At 38.8% G+C, this 26,540-nt stretch overlaps 1 protein-coding gene across 4 annotated transcripts in view; it reads left to right on the top strand.

The window, feature by feature from the left end:
• The window catches only part of LOC131693438 (protein groucho-like), a 159,835-nt gene that overhangs the window by 63,325 nt on the left and 69,970 nt on the right, over positions 1-26,540 (top strand). For all 4 annotated transcript variants that reach the window (XM_058981242.1, XM_058981241.1, XM_058981240.1 and 1 more), the window contains exons 3-4: positions 16,726-16,823; positions 17,530-17,593. In XM_058981242.1, the coding sequence (XP_058837225.1) occupies positions 16,726-16,823; positions 17,530-17,593 (162 nt within the window). The remainder of the gene's footprint in view (positions 1-16,725; positions 16,824-17,529; positions 17,594-26,540) is intronic.

The raw sequence follows: 26,540 nt of genomic DNA, 5'->3' as shown, positions 1-26,540 counted from the left end.
AGGATCGTAGGACCCTCGTGTTACTTAAATAGAGGAAGCAAACGCTTCTATAGATCTCCCCGTTTACTGCCTCGGTAGTCACGAACGGCGCACTCCGTTTGCCACATGAGCAGATCGCTTGCCAAATCGTGTATTTATTGACAAACTTTGAAAGTTTCTGCTTCCTTACTTCCTCCGAGGCATCAAACTTGTGCTGGGCGGTGAAAAACAATAGTCCCGGAAGCTGCCGGACGTCCGCCTTAACATAAGCCTCATCGTCCATAATGAGACAGTCAGGCTTCGTCAGTAACTGTGTGTACAGTTTCCGGGCCCGTGACTGTCCCGCCGTGTTTTGCCGTTCGTCACGATTTGGAGTTTTATGTACTTTGAACGTATGCATCTTTCCCGGTCCTTGGATCTCTGAACGAAAGACTTGTAAATATTATAATTTTTGGCCACATCCCTGACCAAAGCATTGGGATTCCGCTTAAACGCTTTCGCTACTCGCTTGTGATCCTGACCACGAATAGAACATACATTTTGACCACATTTCTCCTTCCGAGTTTGGTAGTAACGTTTAATCACACGGCTCACCGTTAACTGCACGACTCCGAATTGTTTTCTGATGTCCCGATGAGAGAGTTGGGAAATTTCCAGGTGCTTGCGCAAATTCTATTCGCGACGTTGCTTTTCGGGTGACGCCATTTTTTCCAATTTTTGAAAAATTGACAGCAATGAAAATACACTGTAACAATACATTCTAAACTATTTCTACTCAAATTTTCAAGAAAAAATACTCATTTTCTACAGCGTTTTTTTTCCATGATGCTATTTGATGTGGGATACGCTTTATCAGATTTCGAAAGACTACGCGGATATGCAAGCGGCTACACGCTTTTATAAAACAATTCAAACTCGCAAAGTAATACAGAATCTAGCATATGCGACATAAAAACGCACTCGCAATCAAATACGTTAACATAGAAACACTGGTGTGCTGCGCGATAATACAAATCTGGTCACGCTTGCGAACATGAAATCGCAATCATCACACACACACACACACACACACACACACACCAAGTTCATGATTTTGCAAATATAATAAGCTCCGGTGATCAAGTCGATACATACACGCGGTCTCAAATGTAGTTATACCAAGGACCATTCCCACGCGATCATGAATCGGACACTTCTTGACGCCCCTTTCATTGGTCCTAGGTAGTTGTCCCAAATAAACATCGTACACAATGTTCGCTCAGGTTCTGTGCTCATATTAAACCTGGCGTACACACAGATTCGTGGCACCCGTTTTCTCTTTCTGGCTGTAACATCAACACTGGTGTTAACTTCTTTTGTCTTGTACGAATCGGTGTACGGTGTACGTACACGGATGTTTGAATTGGAGTTTGTACATCGTTCGCTCGGATTCGATGTTTGAGACGAACCTGTACATCGAGACGACGCATGTTCGAGGTTGAACGCGTACACGAAATTTTGAACACAGCTACAAACTTGTTGTTGTGCATGGGAAGTCTGGCCCTAGCAGCCTAGGTGAACGCCATCATTCTTCGCACACTCAAAATCGCGGTTCGCGCGACTATTCAAAAACCAACGCGAGTAGGCAAACGGTTTCACCGTTATATTATCGCTTTGATTCACGCGAACAAACAACGTTAACATGCAAACGCTCATTTTGTTCGCGATTATCCACGTACACCACGTAGCCCGCGATCTCACAACATACAAAAACACGGTCTCAAGCGCGGACATATAAACGCTTGTTCCCACGCGATCATAAAATCATCACGCCCCCACAACTGAATCGTACACAAAATATCCCAATCAGAATCACGGTCCCCTGCGATTGGCCTTAAGCCGAGTTTCAGTGGGTGGCATTTTCCCGTCTCGTCTGCATGATTCTGAAATGGGAAGGAAAAAGGAAAAAAAGAAGTGTTAGGCATTACATACATTAGCTTATCATGTTGATGTATCACTAAATAAAACTCACTCTTCAACGGTGATGGCCTCGGGATGGTAAGAGCGTGGATGTTTTTGCACTTTTTTGATCATGTATAATTACGCAGGAACTCGATCAACAGTTTTTCTGCTGTGTAAACTTGACGAAATCTTTGCACAAATAAAAGAAGAAGATCGAACGTTTAGCCCGGCAAATTTAGGTTTTGTTTAGGTATGGAAAACACTAACATGCTTTGATTTATGCTTACATACATGCATTTTGGAATTGCACAAGAAGAACATATTTGCCTTAAAGAACAGCTCATGAAATGAAGAATGATAAATTTTATTATGCATTCAACGAATACATAAATATTGCTGCTTCTTCAGTGATTACCTCCACATTATTTGGTTCAGCGAATAAATTTATTTTTTGATAGCACGCTACAAGTACAATCTAAGTTTTGTGAGGGGCTACAAAACTATCATAAAACCACAATTGTTACCAGGGTAGACTAAGCAACAGGGCACACGTCACAAAAAAAATCACTATTCATCAATATTTGGTTACAATTGTATCGCTAATACATGTAATAGGTTTGAAATGTGCTTGCAGCAAAAATGTTCAATTAATCAAAGCAAGCATCCAGCGCTCCTTTTGCAATAAAATGAAAGAAGTAGAAAAAAATCTACACAGATAAGGGTTAACTAACTTGCGTAGTATGGTGTTTTATAACCTTATTATAGCTATACTAAGGCTAGGTATAGCATAGCATAGATCTTTCTTCAGCTCAATGTTAAAATCTCTACAATAATAGAAGCTATATATATATTTTTTTATTTTGCTTAATTATGCCTATAGTTCATTATGGCTAACGTCTTACACCCGATCAGAATGAAACAACAAAATTATAACAGAACACAATTCTTGTAACATATTGTGTTATAAATTAGCTCTTGTTAGTAGTTAAAATAACAGAAATTTATAACAAGTAATATTGCGAGATATAATTTTGAAATATTTCTGTTATGTGTTTCTGATCGGGCAGACTTACGCCTTCGTCCGCTTCCTTGTCACCTATTTTTATATGATTCGTCAACAGTGCTATCTTTGAAAATGTACCACCTGGGTTAAGTGACAAATTATTATTCGATTTTCTTTTATTGCGCATAGTCTTCTTTTTTATTATTTTCAAAATTGAAGACTTTTTGCCTTATGTAGTTTTAACTCTCTGTGGATTTGATGGCATTGTAAGAGAACGCGTGTCTGCCGAGTGACACCAATCGAGGTGGTATTCCTTTGGTCTGATTAAGCTAATTCGTTTGCTTGTTAAGTGTTTATTTAGTCAACGAGGCAACTAGTTCATAGGGCATTTAATGTGCGTTGGGAATACGCATAGTCTTGTCTGAGTAGAATAATGGCTGTTTCATTATGTATGACGCGTAAGAGTCGACAATTTGCGCGAAAGTTTTAGAGCCGGTTACCAATTTGCGACATTCATAACAACACGAAGAACATTGTTGCATCATTAATTGTAATGTCACGATTTATATACGATAAATAAAACATATACAGTTCCCGATTTTATCTGCCCCCGCTTCTATCAGTTTTTTGACCCGATTTTATTAGCTTCAAATGAAAATTTATAGTTGGTAGTTTATCTTAGAGATCCGAAATATGCAAAAAAATATTTTATTTTTTAAATTTTGCACTGTCAGAGCCCTTTGGGAAATTTAAGCTAAATGATCAGGAAAGGTTATGAGACTATATCTAGGGACTAAAGAAGAATATTTTAAGCGCTTCGGTTTCTTGAAAAGAAAGAAAAATATATGTCCCGATTTTGTCAATGTCCCCGTTTTATCAGCCTAAAAATTTACCAAGGGGTTGATAAAAACGGGTCTTCTCTGCATTATAAAATCTTCAAATACATTGATATCAGCATATCATTTTCGACAAATGTTTCGAGGCAGTATGTTCTTGAAATATCGTCTTTAACTGGAGTAAACAAACAAGCAATGATCTAATCGTTCACCTGCCGTTTGATTCAATTAACCATAAGTAAGCTGACCAACTCTGTCGAAAAAATCCGTACACCATTCTGCAACGAAGCGCGATCGCTCACCACGGTCAGCCACACAGTCCGCACGGTGTACGGATTTTTTCGGTAGAGTTGGTCAGCTTAACCATAAGTAACACTTCCGATATCTGGTTGGAGTTGTGTTTGCATTTTTCACAAACTGAGTATTTCTGAATTAATTGCACAAACGATAAATCGATCATAAATTCTCGGCAGCCGGCTGCCCAGAGCTACAAACACTTGACAACACTTCCGAGAGTTACATAGATCGTATCACTTATCAAGGTGAATCCAGATCTTTGCCCCGTATCACTAATAAAAGCTCCTTCCGGTGACAAATGTGGAGATGTAGAGGTGTTTGTGGGCATTCCAAAGTATTGAACTCTCGGCACGTGTACGTTGAGGCTACTCCCAGGGGTTACTCGTTATTTCTCTATGCAATTTCGTTTGTTCTGGCCAATCTCGCAGCAGTAACTACGAATTATACTGTCACCATGCTCATTATATCTTGAATGTCGATCACTATTGTATGTTTATGTGAAATACTTCTCGTGCGCGTATATGAATCGTGACCAATATACTGCGAATCAGGAACCAGTGACTGAGGCTGAAATGGATCAATGAATACTTTAAATTTAGTAGTATTCTAAATTTAGTGAATTAATTTACGGGTAAATATTAAGTGTTTTTATTATGCTAACAACTTAATAACTACGAAATCCAGGCCACGATAAAGATCTAATGAATTATGAATCAGTACACATTAACAACGTTCTAGAATCTACTAATATAATAACGAATTATAATTGGGTTTATAAACAAATCTGTAGACTAGTTCGTGGACAAAACGAGCTTTTGATAACATAGCTGACATCATGACTGTAGTTCACACAAAAAGCTTCGACTACGCGCTTGTGATCCCGTCACACTATACGGAGATCCATTTTCGCCTTTTTTTTCTTTTAATCTACGGTCAAACATTCGCTGTACCGTTTCAAAACACGACTTACTGTATTTTGGTCCATTTTCTAGCTTTTTGTCAATGGCGCGGTGAAAGAGATTCGGATTTTCTAGGTACGTGAACAAAATTTGCCTAAGCCGCTGATATTCTTCCGACTCCATTTTTGCCATGGTTGGTCAATTGCTAGTGAAATTAACACAATGCAAACAATACACATTGAACTAATTTCACCCAAATTCAATTTCTATAGAAAATACCCTAGTTGGAAACAAAGTTACATCAATTTGCAAGTGATGCAATTTGATTCCGTGCACCCTTTACTATGACAATAGAAACCGCAATAAAATGGAATTAAAACGGCCTTGGTTCCAAAAACGATAAAAATTGTAAATTAAAATTACAAATTACAAGCTGCAATTGCCGAAGAAGCATTTGACCTTAAAGGACAGCTCATGAAATAAAGAATGAAACTTTGTGTATTCATTCAATCAACTAATTTAATGTTTCTCTCTTATTTTTAGTACAATATTTATGTCTTTGCTACGATACAAGTGAAAATTGCGACGGAGAAATTAAATCACTTCTTTATTATCGCGTTTATTTCGTACTTTCCCACCACATCCTCCCCAAACTCAGCCATTCCGTTACCCCACTAACATCGATTATGATGATGATGATTATGATGATAGCATATACAAGAACAACTGCGCCAACGTCCGCTCCACCGAGCAGATGCTCTTCCATAACTGCGAAATTCCCCATCAATGTTCCATTTGTCAGACCCCTTCTCGATCATTGTCGTAATTGCCTATTCCCCCTCTTTTTCCAGCGGCGCCACCAGAAATCCTCGACTGCTACCGTGTGTGCGGCATGCATGGCACACGAATTTCCTATCGTTACGACAAATTTAACCAACCGAACGTGCAAACTCTACAATCGCGCGCATCCCTTCGAATTTGACCGGACTCGATTCGAGCAGCAGAGCCTTAATTGTTAATTAAGAAGGTTGCACGCATCCCATCACACACACATAAACCGTTACAGACCGGGGTAGACATTAATGGCCAAAACAACCCCTCGTTCGAGTAATTTTCGTTTTATTTTCCACAACCGACCGCTTCTGCTCCGATTTTCACCCGGGGCTGCTGATGGTTTGAAGAGACTTAAATTAATCCGGAAATTATTATCTGTGAAATGTTTTGCCTGATTTGATGCTGGTTCCGACCCCTGTCCCTTGCACCAACGACGACGATGACGACAATGATATGATTTACGGCAATCTCCCCCTCGACAGTTGAATCGAAGAAATTGACACTTTTTCCACGCCATATGTTCAACCACTACACCACCGGAGATGGCAGAAATTGCGACCCTTCGTCAAACAGAAAGCTATGCCTACTTCGTCGGGGTACACCACACACCGCTTCGGAAACATTTATTGGAATATTTTCATTAACTCTCCACCTCCCACTGGGATTCGTGCGCCCGGTCGGTTGTCTCTGAGACTTTACATCCCTTCGCGCAAAACCCCGGTCCGGACGTGAGAAGGGTCTTCAAATTACTTAAATTCAATTTTAATCACTTTGGGTACGTCGAGCACCGCATCGCAGCGAAAAACCCAATGACGCAGTCCGCCGCCCTCCCCCATCGACTGTGAGTAGTGAGTAGCCTATGGGTTTTGCACTGCGCGAAGCTAACGATACTTCTTCGCCGAAGGGTCGTCTCGTCGCGTCGCACATTCACTTATTTAGCGTCAAAAGCCGACCAGAGAGCCATTTGTTTTGCTGTTCCTCGATCCCCGCGCGACCCTGCTTGGATATGCGACGGCGCTATTAGGCAAACAATGCCCGGGCATTAGAACATCTCCCCTAAATGGGTAGATACGGGGTTTATTTTTTTGCGCCCCTTCAACAAACGACAACGAACGAACGTACGAGAGTATAGTATATGCAGCAAACGGGGAGGGTGAACTTGTAGGTATACAGCACCGTGTGTCATGGAACGGAGTTCCGGCTCCGCCGCCGCCGACGGACGGGATTTGAACAACAAGCTGTAGTTGCGTTTTTTTACGATCAAATAAAAAAAAAGCCAAACGGGGTGAGCTGACAACCCTTCGGCTGCAGCGGCGAACAGTAACAACACAAACCTTTCGGATTATTGTGTTTTTACGTGCGCCGGGCCGCGGGAGTGTGACTTTGGCTTGTTTTTTTTGTTGGTCCCGGCAATGCATTATTTACCAGCAACCGTTGAACCCCTCGTAATGGAAATTCGTTGTCGAGCACCGAGCTTTTGGATGGAGTTTGAGGGAAAATGAGAAAATATACACAGTTGCAGTTAAGTCCTCTTCTGGTTGTTTTTTTTTGTGGAAAGGAAGGGGGTTCGGAATCGGAGCGGAAAAATCAAATGGCAACCCGAGCGGAATTTAGGCACTTGAAAATGTATTACTGCGCGACGAAATTGCGGTATTTGTGGGGTCAGACGGGGCGGGGTTGATGTAACATTTTTGGACGATGTCAATAAGCGGGATCGCGTGGTTCGATTTGTCAACGAGGGTAATAAATGTTCCCTTGTTTTTTTTGAGTCGCGTACTGCATACAACCGAATCGTAATCGATATTGGAAAACAATCATTATGACGAGTGAGAGTGTCAGACTGGGGGGGGGGAATTTGCACGTTTGTCGCAATGTTTCACGAGAAACGAGTACTGGCCAATTTCAGCTTGATTGTTTACGGTTTGACTTATTTTTGCATGTAAATTAAAAATTATCGCTTCGTTGTTGGATGTCATTCATAGGGTAGTGAATTGGGACTGACGATACAGGTTCTTATATAGTGAATTCCCACTATACGTATGTCTATCTGTGTATGGGTCAGGGAATGTACGCAGAACTGGCATATATGATAGAATAGTGGGTAATCCGGGATTCGTTTGTCACTCTTTTTCCGGTGTTCAGTTCGTGTATTCGATTCGATTCATTATGAAAGATAGGATTGCATAAATTGAGGTACGATTAATTTACCGACGCACGTGAATCATCCATTCCCGGTCAGCATAGCAGAAAAAATTCTAACAGAATGCAAATGTCGTTCATGGTAAACAAATATCATTTGTTAACATTCAGACGGGGTCAAGTAGCTTGAAAGCATGCTACATGTGTTCTTTTCTTCTAATTCATTAGTCTGGTTTTTGTACTTCTATTAGTTTGCTTTTCCACTAATCATGTACACCAAAATATCAGTCAATTTATACACTTCTAATTAATCTCTTTGCATCTTTTTTTCTTTTTATTAGTATATCTTGAATCAGATTCATTCTCCCTCTCGCAGGTTGATGGGATTGACGGTATTGTAAACATCATCAAGCCACAATAGATTCAATAGAGTTATCTAAATATAAGGACCTTCGCGCTTTTTAGTTTTTATTTGCACCAAGTTCTACTCCTAGAGGTTAATTAGTTTTCATGTTAATAATCCACCAAACATTATGACTACTGAGGATTTGATTTATATAAGAAGCCCGCTACAAGATGTTGATTACAATACGCCTCGATAGTGGTGTGTCGAGGAGGCCGGGAGGGCTGATATGAGGCTTTTATCTGTTCTATACCTTTCCTCTATTTACCAGCTCATAACCAACAATCAACCAGTAACAAATAGATAATTGAGAAAAGATGTGCTATGTGTGGTGATTGACTATTGAAGTATTAGTAGTGTTTGAAGTACTAATGTATGCCTCATGTGATGATAATAACTTCAGCTGTATCTTGTACCTATCTAATCTATTACGTCTCTCATATATTGTCTTTTATTTCTTCTTTTCGAGTCCTATACTGCCATTCTACACCCGTCTTCAGCTGGGTCAACAAAGATGGTGATAGTGAACGTCTTAACACTCACACATTCTCAAACGCGGTCTCAGCGGGAACCTACAAAAATGCCATCGTGCACGCGATTACGACTTGGTCACGTCCGAAAGTCTATCCTTGATCCTAGAAGCCTAGGTCCATGCCTTCAGCTGGACCAATTAAGAAAATACGCCCATACCTATTAGACAACACGTCTCATGGCGACATGACCGGGAACCCTATCGATATAAACTATCCCTAGAGCTCCTTGCGATTTTCCAAGCAAACTACGAACTCGCAAACATGATTACACCCCGGTGATAAGGTGAAAATCTCAGCACTCATAAACTTACCAACACGATCTCAAGCGTCAACCTACAAACTCCCGCGCTCGCGCCATCATGAATCGGGATCGTCCGGAAGTCTCTATCCTCGGTACAAACAATCTAGGTCCTTGTTAATTAATAAAAAATAATAAAATTGAAAAATAACTCCCATATCCACTAGACAAAACGTTTCATGGTGACATGACCGGAAACTCTAGTGATATGGGGTAACTCTCTCTCTCTCTCTCTCTCTGTCAGAATGTGATCCGTACACCGAAAACTGAAGATCAGAATGACGGTCCGCAAATATATGAAGCGCCGCAGGGTTTCAAAATCGAATTTATACACGCGAAGTCACATACACGCGAGCACACGCGACAAACACGTCAACATACGAACGCTTAAACCCTTCGCGATCATCTACGTACACCTATGCCCGAGATCGCGTAAACTTGATAACACTCCGGCAATTGTGTGAACGTTTTAGTACTTACGACGTTACAAACGCGGTCTCAAACGCGAACCCGCAAACGCGCGCGATCATGAATCGATCACGTCCGGAAATCTTTAGCCCTCATTCTAGCAATTTAGGTCCATACATTCAGTTGGACCAATCAAAAAAAAAAATAAAGCTCATATCCACTAGACCACGCGTTCTACGGTGACATGAATGGGAATTCTAATGATATGTAAGAACCCACTTTCTTCTGGAATCTGAACCGAACACCAAAAATAAAAAAATAAGTATCAGATTCACGGTCCGCGCGCGATCATTCTAGAACACACGCGAATATGCGAAAGGCACACGGTTATAAAATAGAATTTATACACGCGAAGTTCATACACGTTAGCACACGCGACATACAAACGCGCACGCCACATACAAACGCACACGCGATCGAGCACGTTAACGTACAAATGTTCGAGCCCTTCGCGATAATACACGCGATCGCCCGCACATACCTGAACCGTACAATGAATATCACATTCAGAATCACGGCCCGCTACAATTGGCCTAATGCAGTGTTTTTTTGGGCGACATTGCCTGTCTCGTCTGCAAATTGTAGTATCGTCGCTGTTGTGCTATCTTATGACAAGCGCCATTTAGCACATTTCGAGGAAAACGATTTTTAAAGTTTGAGATTGAATATCTTGAGACTTGTAAATGCTATAAACAATCCAAAGAAGACAATTGATGCTTCTATCTATTCTGCATTAATCTCTCAATTATTACGAAGATCGGTTGACTATGTTGCGAGTTTTTACTATGAATGTAAACAAAAGTCGCACTCACACGTGATGACAAAAATTGTATGACGTGTCATAATCGTGCATAGAAAATTTTCCATAGAAAAAAATCATCAATTTTTAACTTTTATTCATATCTTTGCGTTCATATGGTCAATAAACAATCGGTGAAATGCATTTTGAAGGAAATGAGTCAGGGAATCTAGAAAAAATTGTTATTTTTGGTTACAGTGTTGCCAAACATCCTTTATTTCCAGTTTAAAACTAAAACTGTGTTTTTCGTACAACTCGTGTAATTTTCTTTTGAAAATGTTTATGCCATTGTGTTCCTCAGACATTTTCACACATAAAAACATCTCAAACTTCAATATAACTTGAGCAAATCCCTAGATACAGTGATTTGAAGCAAAAAACTCACAATTTCTCATCATGTTTCTCGCTATATCTAAGTAACCAAGTAGAATTTCAAAATTCTGAAAACGCCACTTTGTGGAGATTTTTCAAACAAGTAATGTGGCATATCTAACTCAGTTTACCCCAAAATGGCGTTTGTCATAAGATAGCACAACAGCGACGGTATGTGATTCTGACGGGGAGCCCTTCCGAGAACCTAGCTCTACAGCTCCAGTAGGACAACTCTCGAAAAAAAAATTACATTGAGTTATGGGTTTTGGCCAATGCTTATTACGAATTTTCTGTCAGTTTTTCAAAATTCAAAATGGCCAATCCAACATGGCGGACCCCACTAAAAGATAACTCATATTCCAGCCAAAATCGAAAAAAATATTTATTTGATTTATAAAAACGAATTTGAGTTAATATGTATCAAAATCAAATAAATAAAAATGGTGATTCCAATATGGTAGACTAAAATGTGACTAGCAATTTTGACTAATTTTTTTCGTTTTGCTCCGTTTTTGGTGGTTGTGTGATAACTCACGGTAGCAGTGGCGCTCTCTACAGATCAAGCCGTGAAATACGTTTACAGTGTAACGCGAAGCATTCTGGGAACGTGCATAACGCCATGAAAAGGTTTCTACCTGAGGCGCGCGCCTCGAACCAAGTGGATCGAAAAACCCGTTTAACACAACATAGTAGACACTTATACCTTTCAAATCGAGATCAAAATTTTGAGAATTTTGAATGAGAACCTTTCCTTAAGTATCAGATTCACGGTCCGCGTGCTATCATCCAACAAAACACACGAATATGCAAAAGACCACAAGGTTATAAAATTGATTTTATGCATGCAAAGTTACATATCCGCTAGCACACGCGAGAAATACGTTACCATACAAACGCTCGAGCCCTTCGCGAGCATCCACGTACATCTGCACCAGCGATCTCACAAAAAGGGATAACGCCCCGATGACTAGGAGAACGCTTTAGCTCTTATAAAATTAAAGTCCCTACTCTCGGCCCTAGCAGCCTAGGGCCATTAGTTGCGCCATAAAAAAAATAACCCTCATATCCACTAAACAACATTTTCCATAGTGACGTGACCGGGAACTCTAGTGATACGGAACTAGTCAATCTCTTATAGCAAACTAAGATTCACAGTTCGCGCGTGATCATCCAAGTACACACGCGACTATGGATACACGTTTATAAAATCGAATTTATTCACGTGAAGTTACATCCACGCTAGCACACGCGACATAAAAACGCCCACGCGATCGAACACGTTAACGTACAAACGCTCGAGCCCTTCACGATGATGCACGCGATCGTAAAGTCCGTATCACTCGTATATACTTGAATCATACAAAGAATATCACATTCAGAATCACGTCCCGCTGCAATTGATCTAAAGCTAGGGTGACCATGCCTCTTGGTTTCCCAGAACATGTCCTGGTCTTTCGCTGGCTTCCGAAGTCTTTTTAATCTCTTAATAGTGCCTCGTTATTTCTCCTCACAACTTCCTTTTCTTAAATGGGTATTCAAAAGAGAAAGAACGAGATGTTCGTATGTATGTTGCATATAAACGAGCTGTAATTCATTTGCTAGAGAATTTAGCTGCCGAACAAATCAAACCAGTACTCCAGTTGTGGACCAAACTCTGGCCGCCGTCGAAGAAACGATGATTACCGGCTTAAATTGCCTTTCAATCCCGGAGAAGACATACCCACGTTTTAGTGAATCAGCTTCTTGTTGAGTTATTTTGCCAGTAGCCTTTTTTGTCTCATTGGAAATTCGCGAACGTGTTTCCAATCCAGAAAAAGAGGAGTGAAACATCCATAACTATCGTGAAATAAGCAGTACTTAATCCACGATTAACGTGGCTTCAAGCCTGGACGCTGAACAGCAACTATCCCGACGAGTTTAGCAACAACAAAACAGCGACTATGGAATGTGGCTGATATTACTTACACCGTTTTTAATTTAACAATCGTTAAAAAGTAGAAATTTGGAATCAACGCAGTCGTTTCGATCCTAGCTCTCATATTTAGTGGTAATGGTTGTCGTTGGAGCTTTCCAGGTACCAATTTTTACATCAATAATGGCGCAGGGAAGCTACTTGAGACCGTTGATGTTTCTGCTTTACTTCAATGACGTGTATAGTGCTAAAAATTCATCGCCTGTCCTGCGCAGACGATCGCAAAACATTTCGTCTCATCCACTTAATTCAGGATCGCCGATTGCTCCAACAACAGTCTGAAACCATCAGCGAAGATGGTGATGTAGCAAGAACTGCGTGTGTGTAAATCCGAAAAAAGTGCTTGGTGATTGAATTCTCACGAAAGACTATCTGGAAAACTCTGCCTACCAGACTCCCAGAACTTTTTTACTGCCGAAAAACTGGGGAGAAGGCACCGTCGATTAACAGGTAACGGGGGGAGGCAATCCCCTGTCGCCTGTCGTAGGTTTTTACGCGCCTGATATGGTCACCCTATCTAAAGCAGTGTTTTAGTCGGTGACATTTCCCGTCGCGTCTGCTATCGCCGCAGTGAGTAATTCTGACGGGGCAGCCTTCCGAGACCCTAGCTCTACGGCTCCAGTAGGACAACTCCCGAAAAAAGAGCTATAACATTTTGCTCCAATAGGCTGGGCACCCTAATCCCTTGAAGAAATGTGTTATGTTTGTGAAAATTAATCTGAGACTTCGTTGGGTTTAGGGTGATTAGGAATTATAGGAACAAGGTCCCAGTTATGAACTTGGAAATTAAAAGTCACTTAAAAATGTGTAAACATGAATGGCAATACAGTGAAGACCCGTTTTTTCAGCCCCTCGGTGAATTTGAAACATATTTCTTTTCTTCTTTCTAATCAAAGCTGTTAAAATATTATTCTTTAGTCCCTATTTATTCCCTTTCTGATTATTTATAAAACAAAATTATTTCCTGTAAAGAGTCTTACAGAGCGAAATTTAAAAAAATTGTATTTTGATTTTTACATCTCTAAACCAAGAAAAATATACTCAAAATAGGATTTACTAAAATTTGAAATGGAATGTCTGCTTCCTGTAATTAAGGCTTCCGATGTTGCTGGTTTTAAAAAAAACACTGTGCTGTACAGTTCGGAATATACACATTCGGAAAAGTTTCAGAGCTGGACCGCAAAGGAAAAAAAGTACGACAAAAATTCGAGCCTGGAAGTTGCTGACCAAATCAGACGGATGCATCCTTTGGGATGATGTTATATGCGTCAAATTGGATTTCAACTTCCGCAATTGAAGTTTTACGTTGCCAGGGGTAACTGAAATGTTCCCAAGAAATATAAATAAATAAGTTGTGGCAGCTGTGGCCGAAAGACTTTGATTTTCATGGCGACCAATTAAGAGTTTGAAATTACTGACAGTTTTCACGACAAGTAGTTTATTGCACTTCTTTTTCTTCTATAGCAGGCATATCGTCCCTAAGTCTATTCGCGAAAGAGAAACTTTCAAATCCTGAAACCAACAATAAAGGCTCGATTCTTTGGAAATGCGCCATTTTTAAGTGCGTGCATTTGCTTAACCTTTCTGTCAATCGATTAATTTTAGAATGAACCAAAGGTAATACATTTTTAACAAATATATCATCGGCAAAATGCTTCGTGTAAAATTGGACTATATTTTGACAACTTTGGTTTTATCTAGATGAGTAGAAACTGATCTAGATAAGCTCTATCTTTTGATAGAGGAACCTTAGCAAAAAACTTTCTTGTGCTAAGTTGATCGCCTTGACGCTGTACAGCATTTCATGAAACATACCGCCGAAACTGACTTTTTGGCGGTATCCAACAGGGAAAACAGGTCGAAATGGTGAGTTAAGCGAAAAAAATTATGTGAAAAAAATTATGCAACCCTTGGGACTCCGGCCTAATGCACAAACCCTTAGGCGCGTGTAGTAAAAGCAGAATCTCAATGTTTCGGTCAGGGATGTGGCCAAAAAGTTGAATCTGTCCAAGTCTTTCGTTCAGAGAGCCGAGGACCGGGAGAGACTGCATACGTACAAAGTGCAGAATGCTTCAACTCGTGACGAACGGCAAAATACGGCGGGAAAATCACGGGCCCGGAATATGTACACCCAGATGCTGACGAAGCCTCATTGTCTCATCATGGTTTATGGGACTTACGTTTATGCGGGCTTCCGGCAGATTCCGGGGCTACTGCTCTTTACTGCCCAGCACAAGTATGATGTTCCGTAGGAAGTAAGAAAGCAAGCACTTTCAAAGCATGCAAATAAATTCATGGTTTGGCAAGCGATCTGCTCATGTGGCAAACGGAGTGAGCCGTTCGTGACTATCGGGACTGTGAACGGAGAGATCTAACTCAAGGAGTGTCTACAGAAGTGTCTGCTTCCTCTGTTGAAGCTAGCATCGTGACACTATTCGAATAATATCCTGGAGTGGTACGAAGTCAACGGATTCACTTTCGTACCCAATGATTTGAATCCATCGAACGCACCGAAACTAAGGTCCATCGAAAAATACTGAGCAATTAGGAAGCATACACTACGAAAACACTCCAAGGAGGTCAAATATGAAGAAAAAGCGGGCTTTCCGTACAGAAAAATCTGCAGCCAGATTTTATACAGAATCTAATGAGTGGAGTTACGCGTAAGGTTCGAGCGTACAGTTATGTTATTGAAGTTGATCAAAGTAAATATTTCGAAAACTTTCTAATAATTTCAATTGTCTGAAAGTTTGAAAGGGATCGGTTCACTAGTTAATTTTCAACAGCGTTTTCCGTGATTCCATTTTATGTGGGACACCCCATAATTAAATGGTAAATTGCTGACTAATTTTGTGTTAAATTTCGAAGGATGTGTGACTTCTATGAATAACGCAAAAACTTTTGAAAGTGACGCAGAAAACCCGAAATTTGATAATTTTTCAGGCAGAACCGTTACTATGATGTACCTAGGAGACCTAATGTAATATTGGGAAGATGTGCAAATCCCGCGTACATTTTTGTGCTAAGTGCTTCATTCATCGTTCGCCTGTCGAATGAGCAGCATATGGATGCACGGTCAGATGATGCAGTAAAAAGAAGGCAATCCGAATTTTCGTCGCTAATAAATTGTTGGCGCATATTATTTTTTGGTTAATCAGCATAGTCTGCATTATATTGGATCGCTTTTGAGAACGAGTGCAATTTGCATTCCTAATAACGGCAATTCAAAATCAAACGGGTGTGTCAGATTCGATCTAAATTTCATTAATACAATTATTATAACATTGTGCGAAAGTGCTTTGCGTAATAGCAGTTCAAAATAACTGAAAGTAAGGAATATTTTCATGTAACAAGACACGATTTGTTCAACCTAATATTTAAAGATGTATAAATAGACAATACTTGGGAAGCTTCCTAGAATATTCAAATTAAAACCATTGCATGTTTTGAATATTTTTTTTATATTTTGAGAATCGCGTGAATCTCGCGCGGATTTATCGCGTTTTAATTCTATTGTCTTCCGTAACAGCCTTGGTGTTAGAAATGATGGATAGCAATCAGAATTTCATAGGTGCATATTGTTGTCTGTGCGTAAATAGTATGATTGCAAGGAGTAATGCACGAAGGAGAAGAACGAGTTTTATTTATTTTCTTTCACAAAAAGTCTGTAGTCCAGCCCAAGACATAAACTTTTATACATTTCGACTGCTCAGAAATGGATTTTTTCCGCATTGCAATTAGCGCTTTTAGATATGATCGATAGATCTACGTGATCTTGTCTCTCAAGCTGTTAATTTTTCAACTGTTTTTTTTTCTAATAACAACGTATCTAATTTGAATTGTTCTTGAGAAATTCTTAATTAATAACAAATAAATTACTATTCCATCCGTACAAATCGGTTAAAATTTCTGGTTTCTAACATGATTCCATTTTTTTCTTTTCCATTTCCAGGGCCCGCCGCAGTCAACACAGCCGTTCAAGTTCACCATCACCGAAAGCTGCGAGCGGATAAAGGAGGAGTTCAACTTCCTGCAAGCACAATATCACAAGTAATTTAATTAATTTTTTTTCGTTTCCACCCTCCGTCGAAACAAATCCAATTTGCTATCGTACTCCCCCCCCCCGCCCCCTACACCAAAGGAGAGGCTAAAATTGCATTTGATCCCATCCATCATCGGCTACTGAAGGCCCCCCCCTTCCTTCCGATCAGCTCCCACACAACATGAGAACACGTCAAACCTGTTTTGCCATTTTCCAGAAAATTTCATCTCACTTCCCTTTCCGGTATCAAACCTCCTCCCGCGCCGGGATAACTTTTGATTTGCCACCACCCTTTCCGTTTCAACCACGTTTCACAAAAGTTGACAGCCCGAGAATGCTGCTACGCCTTTCCGGTTCCACACCGCCGCTATTTCCCTTTTTTTTGCTGTAATTGATTTCGCAAAGTTTGTTTCCTGTTTAATTTCGATTTTTCTCCTCCTCCTCCTGACTTCCGAACGCTGCTGCTCCGAGAGACAGAGAGTGAGCAAAAAAAACCAAACAAAATCCTTTGTCCTTAATCACTTTTCCCGACGAGGGGCGATGGCAGCTATGTATAGGGATGGTCACCTCACTCACCCCCCATTCAAAAGCAGAAACGTTTGCTAACATTCGTCTCCCTTCTTTTTTTACGATTATTTTCTCTCCGTCTCTCGCTAAACCATCTGACGTCCGTAACGAAAATAAAACACAACCCAACCAACCAAACCGGTTCAGTTTAAAAATGGAATGTGAAAAATTAGCCCAGGACAAAACGGAAATGCAGCGGCACTATGTGATGGTAAGTTCAATTTGCACTAAATTGTTCATTGTTTGGTGCCTGCCGTACCTCTTCCTCCCCCTGTGGATGAATGGGCCGGGATGGAGCGCTCGCAAACACCTCATTCATACCTGTACACTAGACGTGTACCTACAATTTATGGTTTTGTGATTTTTCGTTTTTATCGGGAACTTTTAACCCGACACAGGTTGGCCGCGGCGCTGCTCGGCGCAAAGAATAGGGGTTAAATTATAGCAGCAAACAAAACGAAATAAAATGCAGAAAAAAAACTACACGATCATAGTGTGCTGCGCGTAAAAAAGTGTGCATGTTGGGGGGTATGCCAAAAGTCTCTGATGCCACACTGCACTGCACTGCTGCCAGTTCCGCTTCGTGACTGGTGACAATTATTTTTCGACAACGACCAACCACCACCCCATTTGGGAAAATGAAATATTACGCGAGGCGTAGACCGGTGGGATTGCATTGAAATGAGGCAGGCGACAACAGAACTGAAAAAAAAACCGAAAACAAAGCTCTCACACTAATATGACAGTCAGTCGTGTGATAGCCGATGGGAATTGATCATCCATATAGCTACAACATAGCAGGCCGTGTGGATGGCGGCATTTGAATGCGAGGATAGGTTGGGTGAAATGAATTGATAACGTTTGTTGTTTGTAAAAATGGAAATAGTATCTATTCAATCTTGAATTATTTGCGTCCCGGAACTGGGAGGTGGGGTACTTTTTTTTGCATTCATTCCCGTTCGAAAAGGATGGTCGTAAATAATTGAAATTGTGTCGTGCTCGCTGGTGATTGATTGCGATTCTGTTTGCTGGTTGGTGTCAATAAATGTTGACTGGGGGAGAAGGAGAAACAGAAAAAAATTAAATCACTTTAATTCTGCCTGTGGAAGAGTTCGATATTAATTAATTTATTATTTAAAATTGGAATAGTCAATCTGTGTCTGTTTGTAGAACATTTTATACTACAAAGTGTTCTCATCAAGTAGGAGCAAGCTTGGACGCATGATTTAATTTTTTATAAATATATTAACAATTTTATATGATTTTCATTAGTTGACCCAAAATTCAACTATTTATTTTCAAAAAATTGTATCTCCAAAACCTCTAGATCCTGTAGCTCAATATTTGAATATGTTGTGTAGAATTAAATGATCTTTCAACGCATGGAGTAGTTAAGGTCCTTCTCAGTGAAAATCAAGAAATACCAATTAACCAACACATTTTTTTCATGCAAAACCCAAATTTTTTCAAAGTGTACTATTTTTTCTTGAAACTACATTTAAAGACCTTTCATTTAACCTGTAACCGATAAAAATCAGTGCAGCGGTTCAAAAGTTATGACTTTAAAAAAAATCAGCTTTTGAAAAATCACGATTTTTTGGACCAGTCTAACGTTGAAAGGGAGACCCTAATGACGAAATAAAAAAGGTGTCACATATTTTTCGGCAATTTCCATATATTACAGAATTCTGAGAGATCGCATAACTTTTTTTCATGGAATTGCTATAAATATAAACTTTTTTTTGAACCACGCACATAGATTCAGTATAATCTTAACTGTTTATATGATAATCCCTCCTTAATGGCTCAACTATATAAAATACAAGAATAATAAAACTAATGGAAATCCGTTCGATCTCACATGCACGATTTGCTATAGCGCATGGAGATTACGTATGTGAATCCATCTTCAGCAGGTAACTTACTATTTGCTTCCTCTCTGATGATGCTGGCTGTAGATTTGGAGGTGTTAGGCACAGTTTTTTTGCGCGGTTTTGCAGTTGCCATTGTGTCTTGACCAGCAGCCACAAATTAGTATTGAAGGCTACATATTGAGTGCGATTGCCGGAGACGAGATTTACTTATAGCGGTTCTTGTCCAAAGTTTACGATGGTGAACCGTTTCATCGTGGAATAGACAGGTAGGAATCTTCATTTGATAAGCGTAAAGCGGTGTCTGTGGAATGGCAGTGTCTTTTGTTTTGTGTTGTAGGTTCTAGTGAAAGAACCGCATTTTAACACATAATCACCAGTGAAATACCTAGGAATATTGTTTTTTCATCCTAGCATTTGTAACGCATTCAATTTTTTGATCATGACATAAAATTTTGAAGACCGAGTAGCCGTACTTCGATTTTGCTATTATGCATGTGCATGAGGATTTTGATTTAAACCCTGTCATACTCAGCGACATGTTTTAGATTATTATGCAAAACGGTATCATTTGCCTGGGCCAATCTGTTGAACTTTATCAGTATTGAATGCCTGATATGATGGAACTGGATAAAGGTGACTACCGTAATCTCAAGCTTTATGAACTTTTCGACAATATTACTCGTAGCGAATACTGATGTAATTCAAAAAGGCTTAAAGTCAAAAACAGCGTTATTTGATCAGATTTTCAATTTTAGTTTTTGAGATCCACACGTCTCGACACGAAACGGTCACCCCGGAAGGGTTAAAATAACAGTTTTCATTCTTCTTCAGGCAATGCAAACTAGCCAGTCTGACTTCTCATCTTGCTCAATTCAGAAATTTAGAATCGGTCTGGTGCTATAGCATGAGTAGCAATTCAAAGCTAGTTTATTCCGCAATGCGAGCAAAATTTCTTGCTGTTGATTTTTCGAAATATTCCGTAATACCATCTATTCATGAAGTGAAGCAATTGTTGAAGCCGAATAAGGTATACGTATTGCAAAATCTAGCCATCCTTTATTAGCCACATCTTTTTGTCGATATAAAGATGTAACCAACACTATTAACAAAATGTCATTTTGTGTATGTGAAATTCTTGACATACAGCTTTCTGAAAATAAACATTGTTTTAAAATAGGAAAAGAATAAAACAAGCGCGTGTAAAAGTTTTGATCTTAAATGTCGAGAATCCCATCTATGTCGCATTGTAACATAGTAAAATCGAAAGCCCCCGTTCGACAGTAACTAATGTTTTGAGACTCTTTCAAGTCTTGATCGGAAACCAGTAGCTGGCTGAAAGCCCAACGACAACCTCAAATCGTAGCGGATCCAGTAGGTACTTAGAATTATTAAGTGAAACTTGAACCTTTCCATACGAGATGTGGCTAAAAAGATCAAAATGTCGTATTTTTTAGCGAAAAAAGTGAAAAAGTATCATCGTCCAGAAACACGAATTCTGTGTTGCCCGACTGGGCGTCATGTCATTATTAAAAAACGGCAAAGGAGTGGTATGCAGAACACAATAACAACATTGTACCAAAGTACTACAATCCTCCGAACACTTCAGAACATCGTCCAAGAGAGAGGTGATGGCCCTAATAAAAAAAATATTATACACGAACTTTAACCCATATAGTCCTACGATTCCACATATTGTTTGGATGATACCCTCGTAAGATGTTTATTAGGGGGGGGGGGGGGGGGGGCATTGTAATGTGAAACTTCGAAAAATCAAAATGACAGACAAATAATGAGAAAAATTTTCTAAAAAGTGCGAAAAGGCTTCCAGACTAGTGGCTGATAGCGTTGGGCAGGGCTTAATGGGTGGATCAAACGCAGAGTTCGTGCCACAATAAATATCCAGGATCTCGAAATAAATTAAAATAATTTTATACTGCAATTTTTTTCGTTTGGTACATTTTGCTGTATGCATACTTTAGGAAGCTTAACATAACTAAATACTGATTTGGTTAAAAATCATTATCCAAGCACAATTATTCGCTTCACATGAACACGTCCTCGAATGTAATGACGTCAGTCTTCCCAAATGAACATCGTACACAATGTTCGCTCTGATTCTGTGCTCATATTAAACCCACACTTCGTGTATGAACTCAAACACGCTATTTAGTACGAAAACACGTGCACATGTTCGCCTGCACAACCGAACCCCATGTACGTACACGGTGTGCGTACACATACGTTCGTGGCACCAGTTTTCTCTTTCTCACTCTCATCATGACTAGCGTTGACTTTTTTTGCCTTGTGTGAATCGTGCGCATCCGGTATACCTGCACGAATGTTTGAACTGGAGTTTGCACATCGTTCGATTGGGTTCGATGTTCGAGGCGAACCTGTACATCGAGACGAAGCATGTTTGAGGTTGAACGTGTGCACGAAATTTTGTACACAGGTACAAACTTGTCGATGTTCATGGGAAGTCTGAATAACGTTCTATATAGCTTCCCACCCAGCTGCATTATTTGACAACACTTTTGTAAGCGTTATCAAACGACACATGTCAGAATACGGAGAAGTGGATCTTCCCACGTCTTCGAAAGGGTGTTTGTGTGCGTCTGACAAAACCTATCCCCTCGTACGTACCATCCAATGCAAAGGTGTTACATATAATCAGAGAACATTGGTCAAGCACAGAGAGCAAATCCATAATCCGACCAATTACGACCAAGACCGGTACACAGTCGTCTTATGCTACACGGTAGCCAAACCAAAAACTGCGGATCTGGCAATACCAAATATTAACTCAACAAGGATCGCGTTCAGTACTGTGAAACTAACAGCCGTTATCAACGGCGATAACAGCAAATAGATAACCTGAACGATCAGTAGTATTGGATACTATTGGTTCGATACTGAATGCCTAAAGACAACAGACGACGATAACCAGGCTAGTAGCCGAATGCTTGCAGTGGCTACACGCCAAAACACCTGGGCGACGATGTGTCAAGCTGCTGACAGTCGAGAAAAATACTTCATCGATCGTTAGAAAGGTGGGCACAACGAAAAGGTACTACTGAAACAGAGGGATGTTTTACCAGGAACTACGCGCGAAAGTTTCACAAATCAATCTTTTTTGTAACAACCACTTGAGGAGGAAAAGTACCCCGGCGCTAGTCAAGATTAATGACCGGCTGGGAAAGTTGTTGACAGATCGTACAGGAGCAGTTACCAGGAATGAAGATAAGAAATGATTGACACACTGTGGCTTCACCGTCGCAAGATGAACTGTGAAAGGCTATTCGAGAGCTGAAAACTGTAAGGTGGTTAGGAAGGACTGATCAAACTACTGACAGTTGCGAGTGGCCAATTATAAAAAGCAATCCACTGCGTGATCGCGTTGTTCTAGGTTGAAAAAGAAGAGCCTTCGAATAGATTGGATGATATGAGTCTTATCTTGAACAAGGGCCACAAACTCGAGAGTAATAACTGTCGAGGCATAACGATCCTAAATGTCGTCTATAAGGTACTCTCCCTCTTGTGTTCTGTTTAGCAGACTGCGCCAGCTGGCTGAATCCTTTGTCAGCGAATGTCATAGTAAGTTGCGACAAGAGCGATCAAGCGGTTATCTACCCTGAGCCCAATTCTTGATAGATTCCTGTAATTTGGCTTGCGGACTCACCATCTGTTTACGGATATGGCTTACGCGATACATTTCAAGACGGCGTTCGATTCAGTGAAACGAAACAAACTGTCGCAGATAAGGCTTTAACGTGGATTCCCGACAAAATCGGTCAAGCTGCTACATGTCCTGCTTTATGGGTCAAAATCAAGCGTCAAAGTAGCCGGAAACACATTCGATTCATTTTATGATATTAGATAGTTTGAAACAGGTTACATTTTTTTATCAAAATTGTCACAGATTTTTTAGCGTATTTTAATTTATTATCGGATAGTTTCGCTGTAAAAAATACGATAATGAACAATTTTTTTGAAAGTAATGCATGTAATAACTTCTACGCCCTTTTGAAAAATTGGGCATGTGTCAAATTTTCCAATTGCTACAGAAAATCATGGGGATTCATAAACCGAACACAGCTGTAAAGTTTTGTTTGAACCGGCAATGGTCATATTTTATGATGAGCCGCTTTCTCATGGAATCCGTGTATTTGGTTTTCCACAGGATAGCTATTGATCTTCTGTACAAGTTCCAATATCGACATTTTTCGATTTTATTGCTGCAATTGTGGCTTAGCAGTATATACAAATTATTATATCTTGTCCAGAACATGTTCCCCGAGGAATAAACGGTAGTTTGGCAATGATAGCTGTCTTTGCAATGAAATGATAACGGAAGATCCCAAAGTGTTGTACAAAGTACAACGGCGCAAGTGTTCAAGGATCACGAATCGGAATTTCAGATAATAGATCAGGAATCATTTAAAAATCTTCGGGAAATCTATATCGGAATTATTTACCAATTATCCGGAAACTGGAAATATACGGAAATTACACATACAGTCATCTCGACGGTGGCTTCTCCGTGAGAATGAAAATAGTTTTAAAATTTAAATATATTCCGTCAGTGTGCTTTCTACTTATGCTATTTTAGAGATACAAGCGAACAACGGGATCGATTACTAACAGGCACTCGACATCGAGAATAACGGAATCGCCGCTTTGCCTTCATGAGTAAAGCTGATTGAAAATCACTGCTTCGGCGCAATACGGCGGTTATGGACTTCAAATTTTGTGTCATTCGACCAAGTATTCGCATAGATAGATGCATAGACCTAAGGAAGGTTATCTTACAAAAGATCAAAATAATTCCGATTCTTTGCTAGTTACCCAAAAAAAATCCTTTTTTCATTTTGAAAACTACGAAAATATTGATTTGCTTTCGGTAAAATTACCACTTCATTTGGGAGATATTAAAGCGTTAAGTCTATATTTGTTTTCAGTTAGCGTCTATTTAATTATTTATTTATTTATTTATTTATTTATTTATTTATTTATTCGTCAATCACTCGTAGACGATATTTCACAAACATTTTTTACTTAAATACTATACTTATTAAGATGGCAGTTTTTTATTCAATATAGGAATTTTGTCATCAGAAGAACACGTGCCCCAAAGCGATTGAAGTTCTGTATGGGAAATACATGAATTTTTTCGTGCGTTTCATCACTTTTTTCAAAGTAATCCAAAAATTTTGAAATTTGGTAGAGTTTCAGCACACTATGAATGGTTTTAAATGGAAAATTTTCGGGTTCCCAATTTTTTTCTTTTCAAATATTGTGCTATAAAAATGCTCAGATTTTTTTTGCTATGTCATTGTGATGTAATTAAAAAAAGTTTTTTTTGGCATGACTTGATCTCGTTTTTGGTTTTCACATTATACACAGTTAGTGTCGAAAAAATAGCCAAAGCATTGATTTCGAAGTTTTTTTTCCATGATTAGAGCTTCCTCCTGTACTATTTGAGGGATTCCACGAGAAACTGGCCGACCACAAAATATGACCATCGTCGATATGAACGAAACTTTGAAGTTGTTTTCGGTTTATGAATCTCCATTGTTTTCTCTGACAATTGCAATATTTTGATACAAGAGCAATTTTTTAAAAAGGCGTAAACATTTCTACGTGCATTAATTTCAAAATTTTGCTGTTCGATTACTATATTTTATACAGCAAAACTTTCTGAGAACGAGTTTCAGGGAATGAATGTTTATGTACCAAAAAATATACACTGAAAAAAATGTTGCGTCATTTTTCACAAAAATTTGTGTTAAAAATTTAAATTGCAAAAAACCCATTTTTTCTAATTTTTTTATATTTTAGAAACAAAAACCTGAAGAGAAAAGATATATTTTGAATGTGATTGTATGATGAAAAACTTATCGGTAAAAAAATAACTATACTACCCATGGTCGCATAGTTGTCCCGTTTTCTGTGGGATTTCCTATCTTTATGGGACTTATATGCGATCATAGGCAGTATCATGTATATTGCCTTTAAATTTTATACTAATTGACATACAAAACTGTAATTTTATTACAGAATATAATTCTTAGTCTTATTCTAAATCAAAATGTTTTTTAACAAAAATCTTCCAAAATGCGATAGTTTTCGAGATATTTGGAATTTTGTTCCAACAAAAATAGTTAATTCATGTTTTAAAAGTTATTCGCAATACCCCATCATAAAATGTCAAAAATCTAATGTTTATTGTTTAAAAGACGTAAAAGAAACTTTTTCAGTGTATTTGGATCATGGAGAAGCTTTCAATGAAAAAGTTTTCCTAACAACAACTTTTGACATGTTTTTATAATTCATACTATTTGCAGTCAAAAATACAATTTTCATTTTGAAAATGATTCTAAATGCTAATCACAATGCTAATAACAAACAAAAAAACTTATTATTGTTGATGGATAAATGCGAATAACTTCTGAAAAGATCGTAATAAAACAAAAGAATTATGTTGTTAAAACAAAATTTGAAATATCTCGAAAACTACTTCATTTCAGAAAATTTTTGTTATTAGCATTTTGATTTAAATAGTATTTAGAATCATATTCTAACAGAAAACTGTATTTTTGACTGCAAATAGTATGAATTATAAAATATGTCAAAAGCTGTTGTTGGTAAAAATAATTTTATTGAAAGCTTCTCCACGATCCAAATACACTGAAAAAGTTTTTGTTACGTCTTTAAAACGATAAACATTAGATTTTTGACATTTTATGATGGGGTAACGCGAATAACTTTTAAAAAAGGCATAATCACACGAATTAACTGTTTTTGTTGGAACGAAATTCCAAATATCTCGAAAACTATCGCATTTTGGAAGGTTTTTGTTAAATATATTTTGATTTAAAATGAGACTTAGAATTATATTCTGTAATAAAATTAGAGTTTTGTATGTCAATTAGTGTGAAATTTAAAAACATGTATGAAGTTAGTGTTAGAAAAACTTTTTTACCGATAAGTTCTCCATCATACAACCACATTCAAAACGTTTCTTTTCTCTTGAGGTTTTTATTGACAAAATATAAAAAATTAGAAAAATGGGTTTTTTACAATTTAAATTTTTTACACAAATTTTTGTTGTTGTGAAAAATGACACAACATTTTTTTCAGTGCATATCTTTTTCGCACATAATTATTCATTCTACGAAACTCGTTCTCAGAAAGTTTTGCTGTATAATATACAGTAAAAGATTTTTTTTTGAAATTAATGCACGTAGAAATGTTTACGTCCTTTTCAAGAATTGCTCTTGAGTC

The sequence above is a fragment of the Topomyia yanbarensis genome, chromosome 3 (assembly GCF_030247195.1).
Source record: "Topomyia yanbarensis strain Yona2022 chromosome 3, ASM3024719v1, whole genome shotgun sequence".
Taxonomy (NCBI): Eukaryota; Metazoa; Arthropoda; class Insecta; order Diptera; family Culicidae; genus Topomyia; species Topomyia yanbarensis.
The sequence above is the reverse complement of the archived record's forward strand: the minus strand, read 5'-3'. Positions and strand labels throughout refer to the sequence as shown.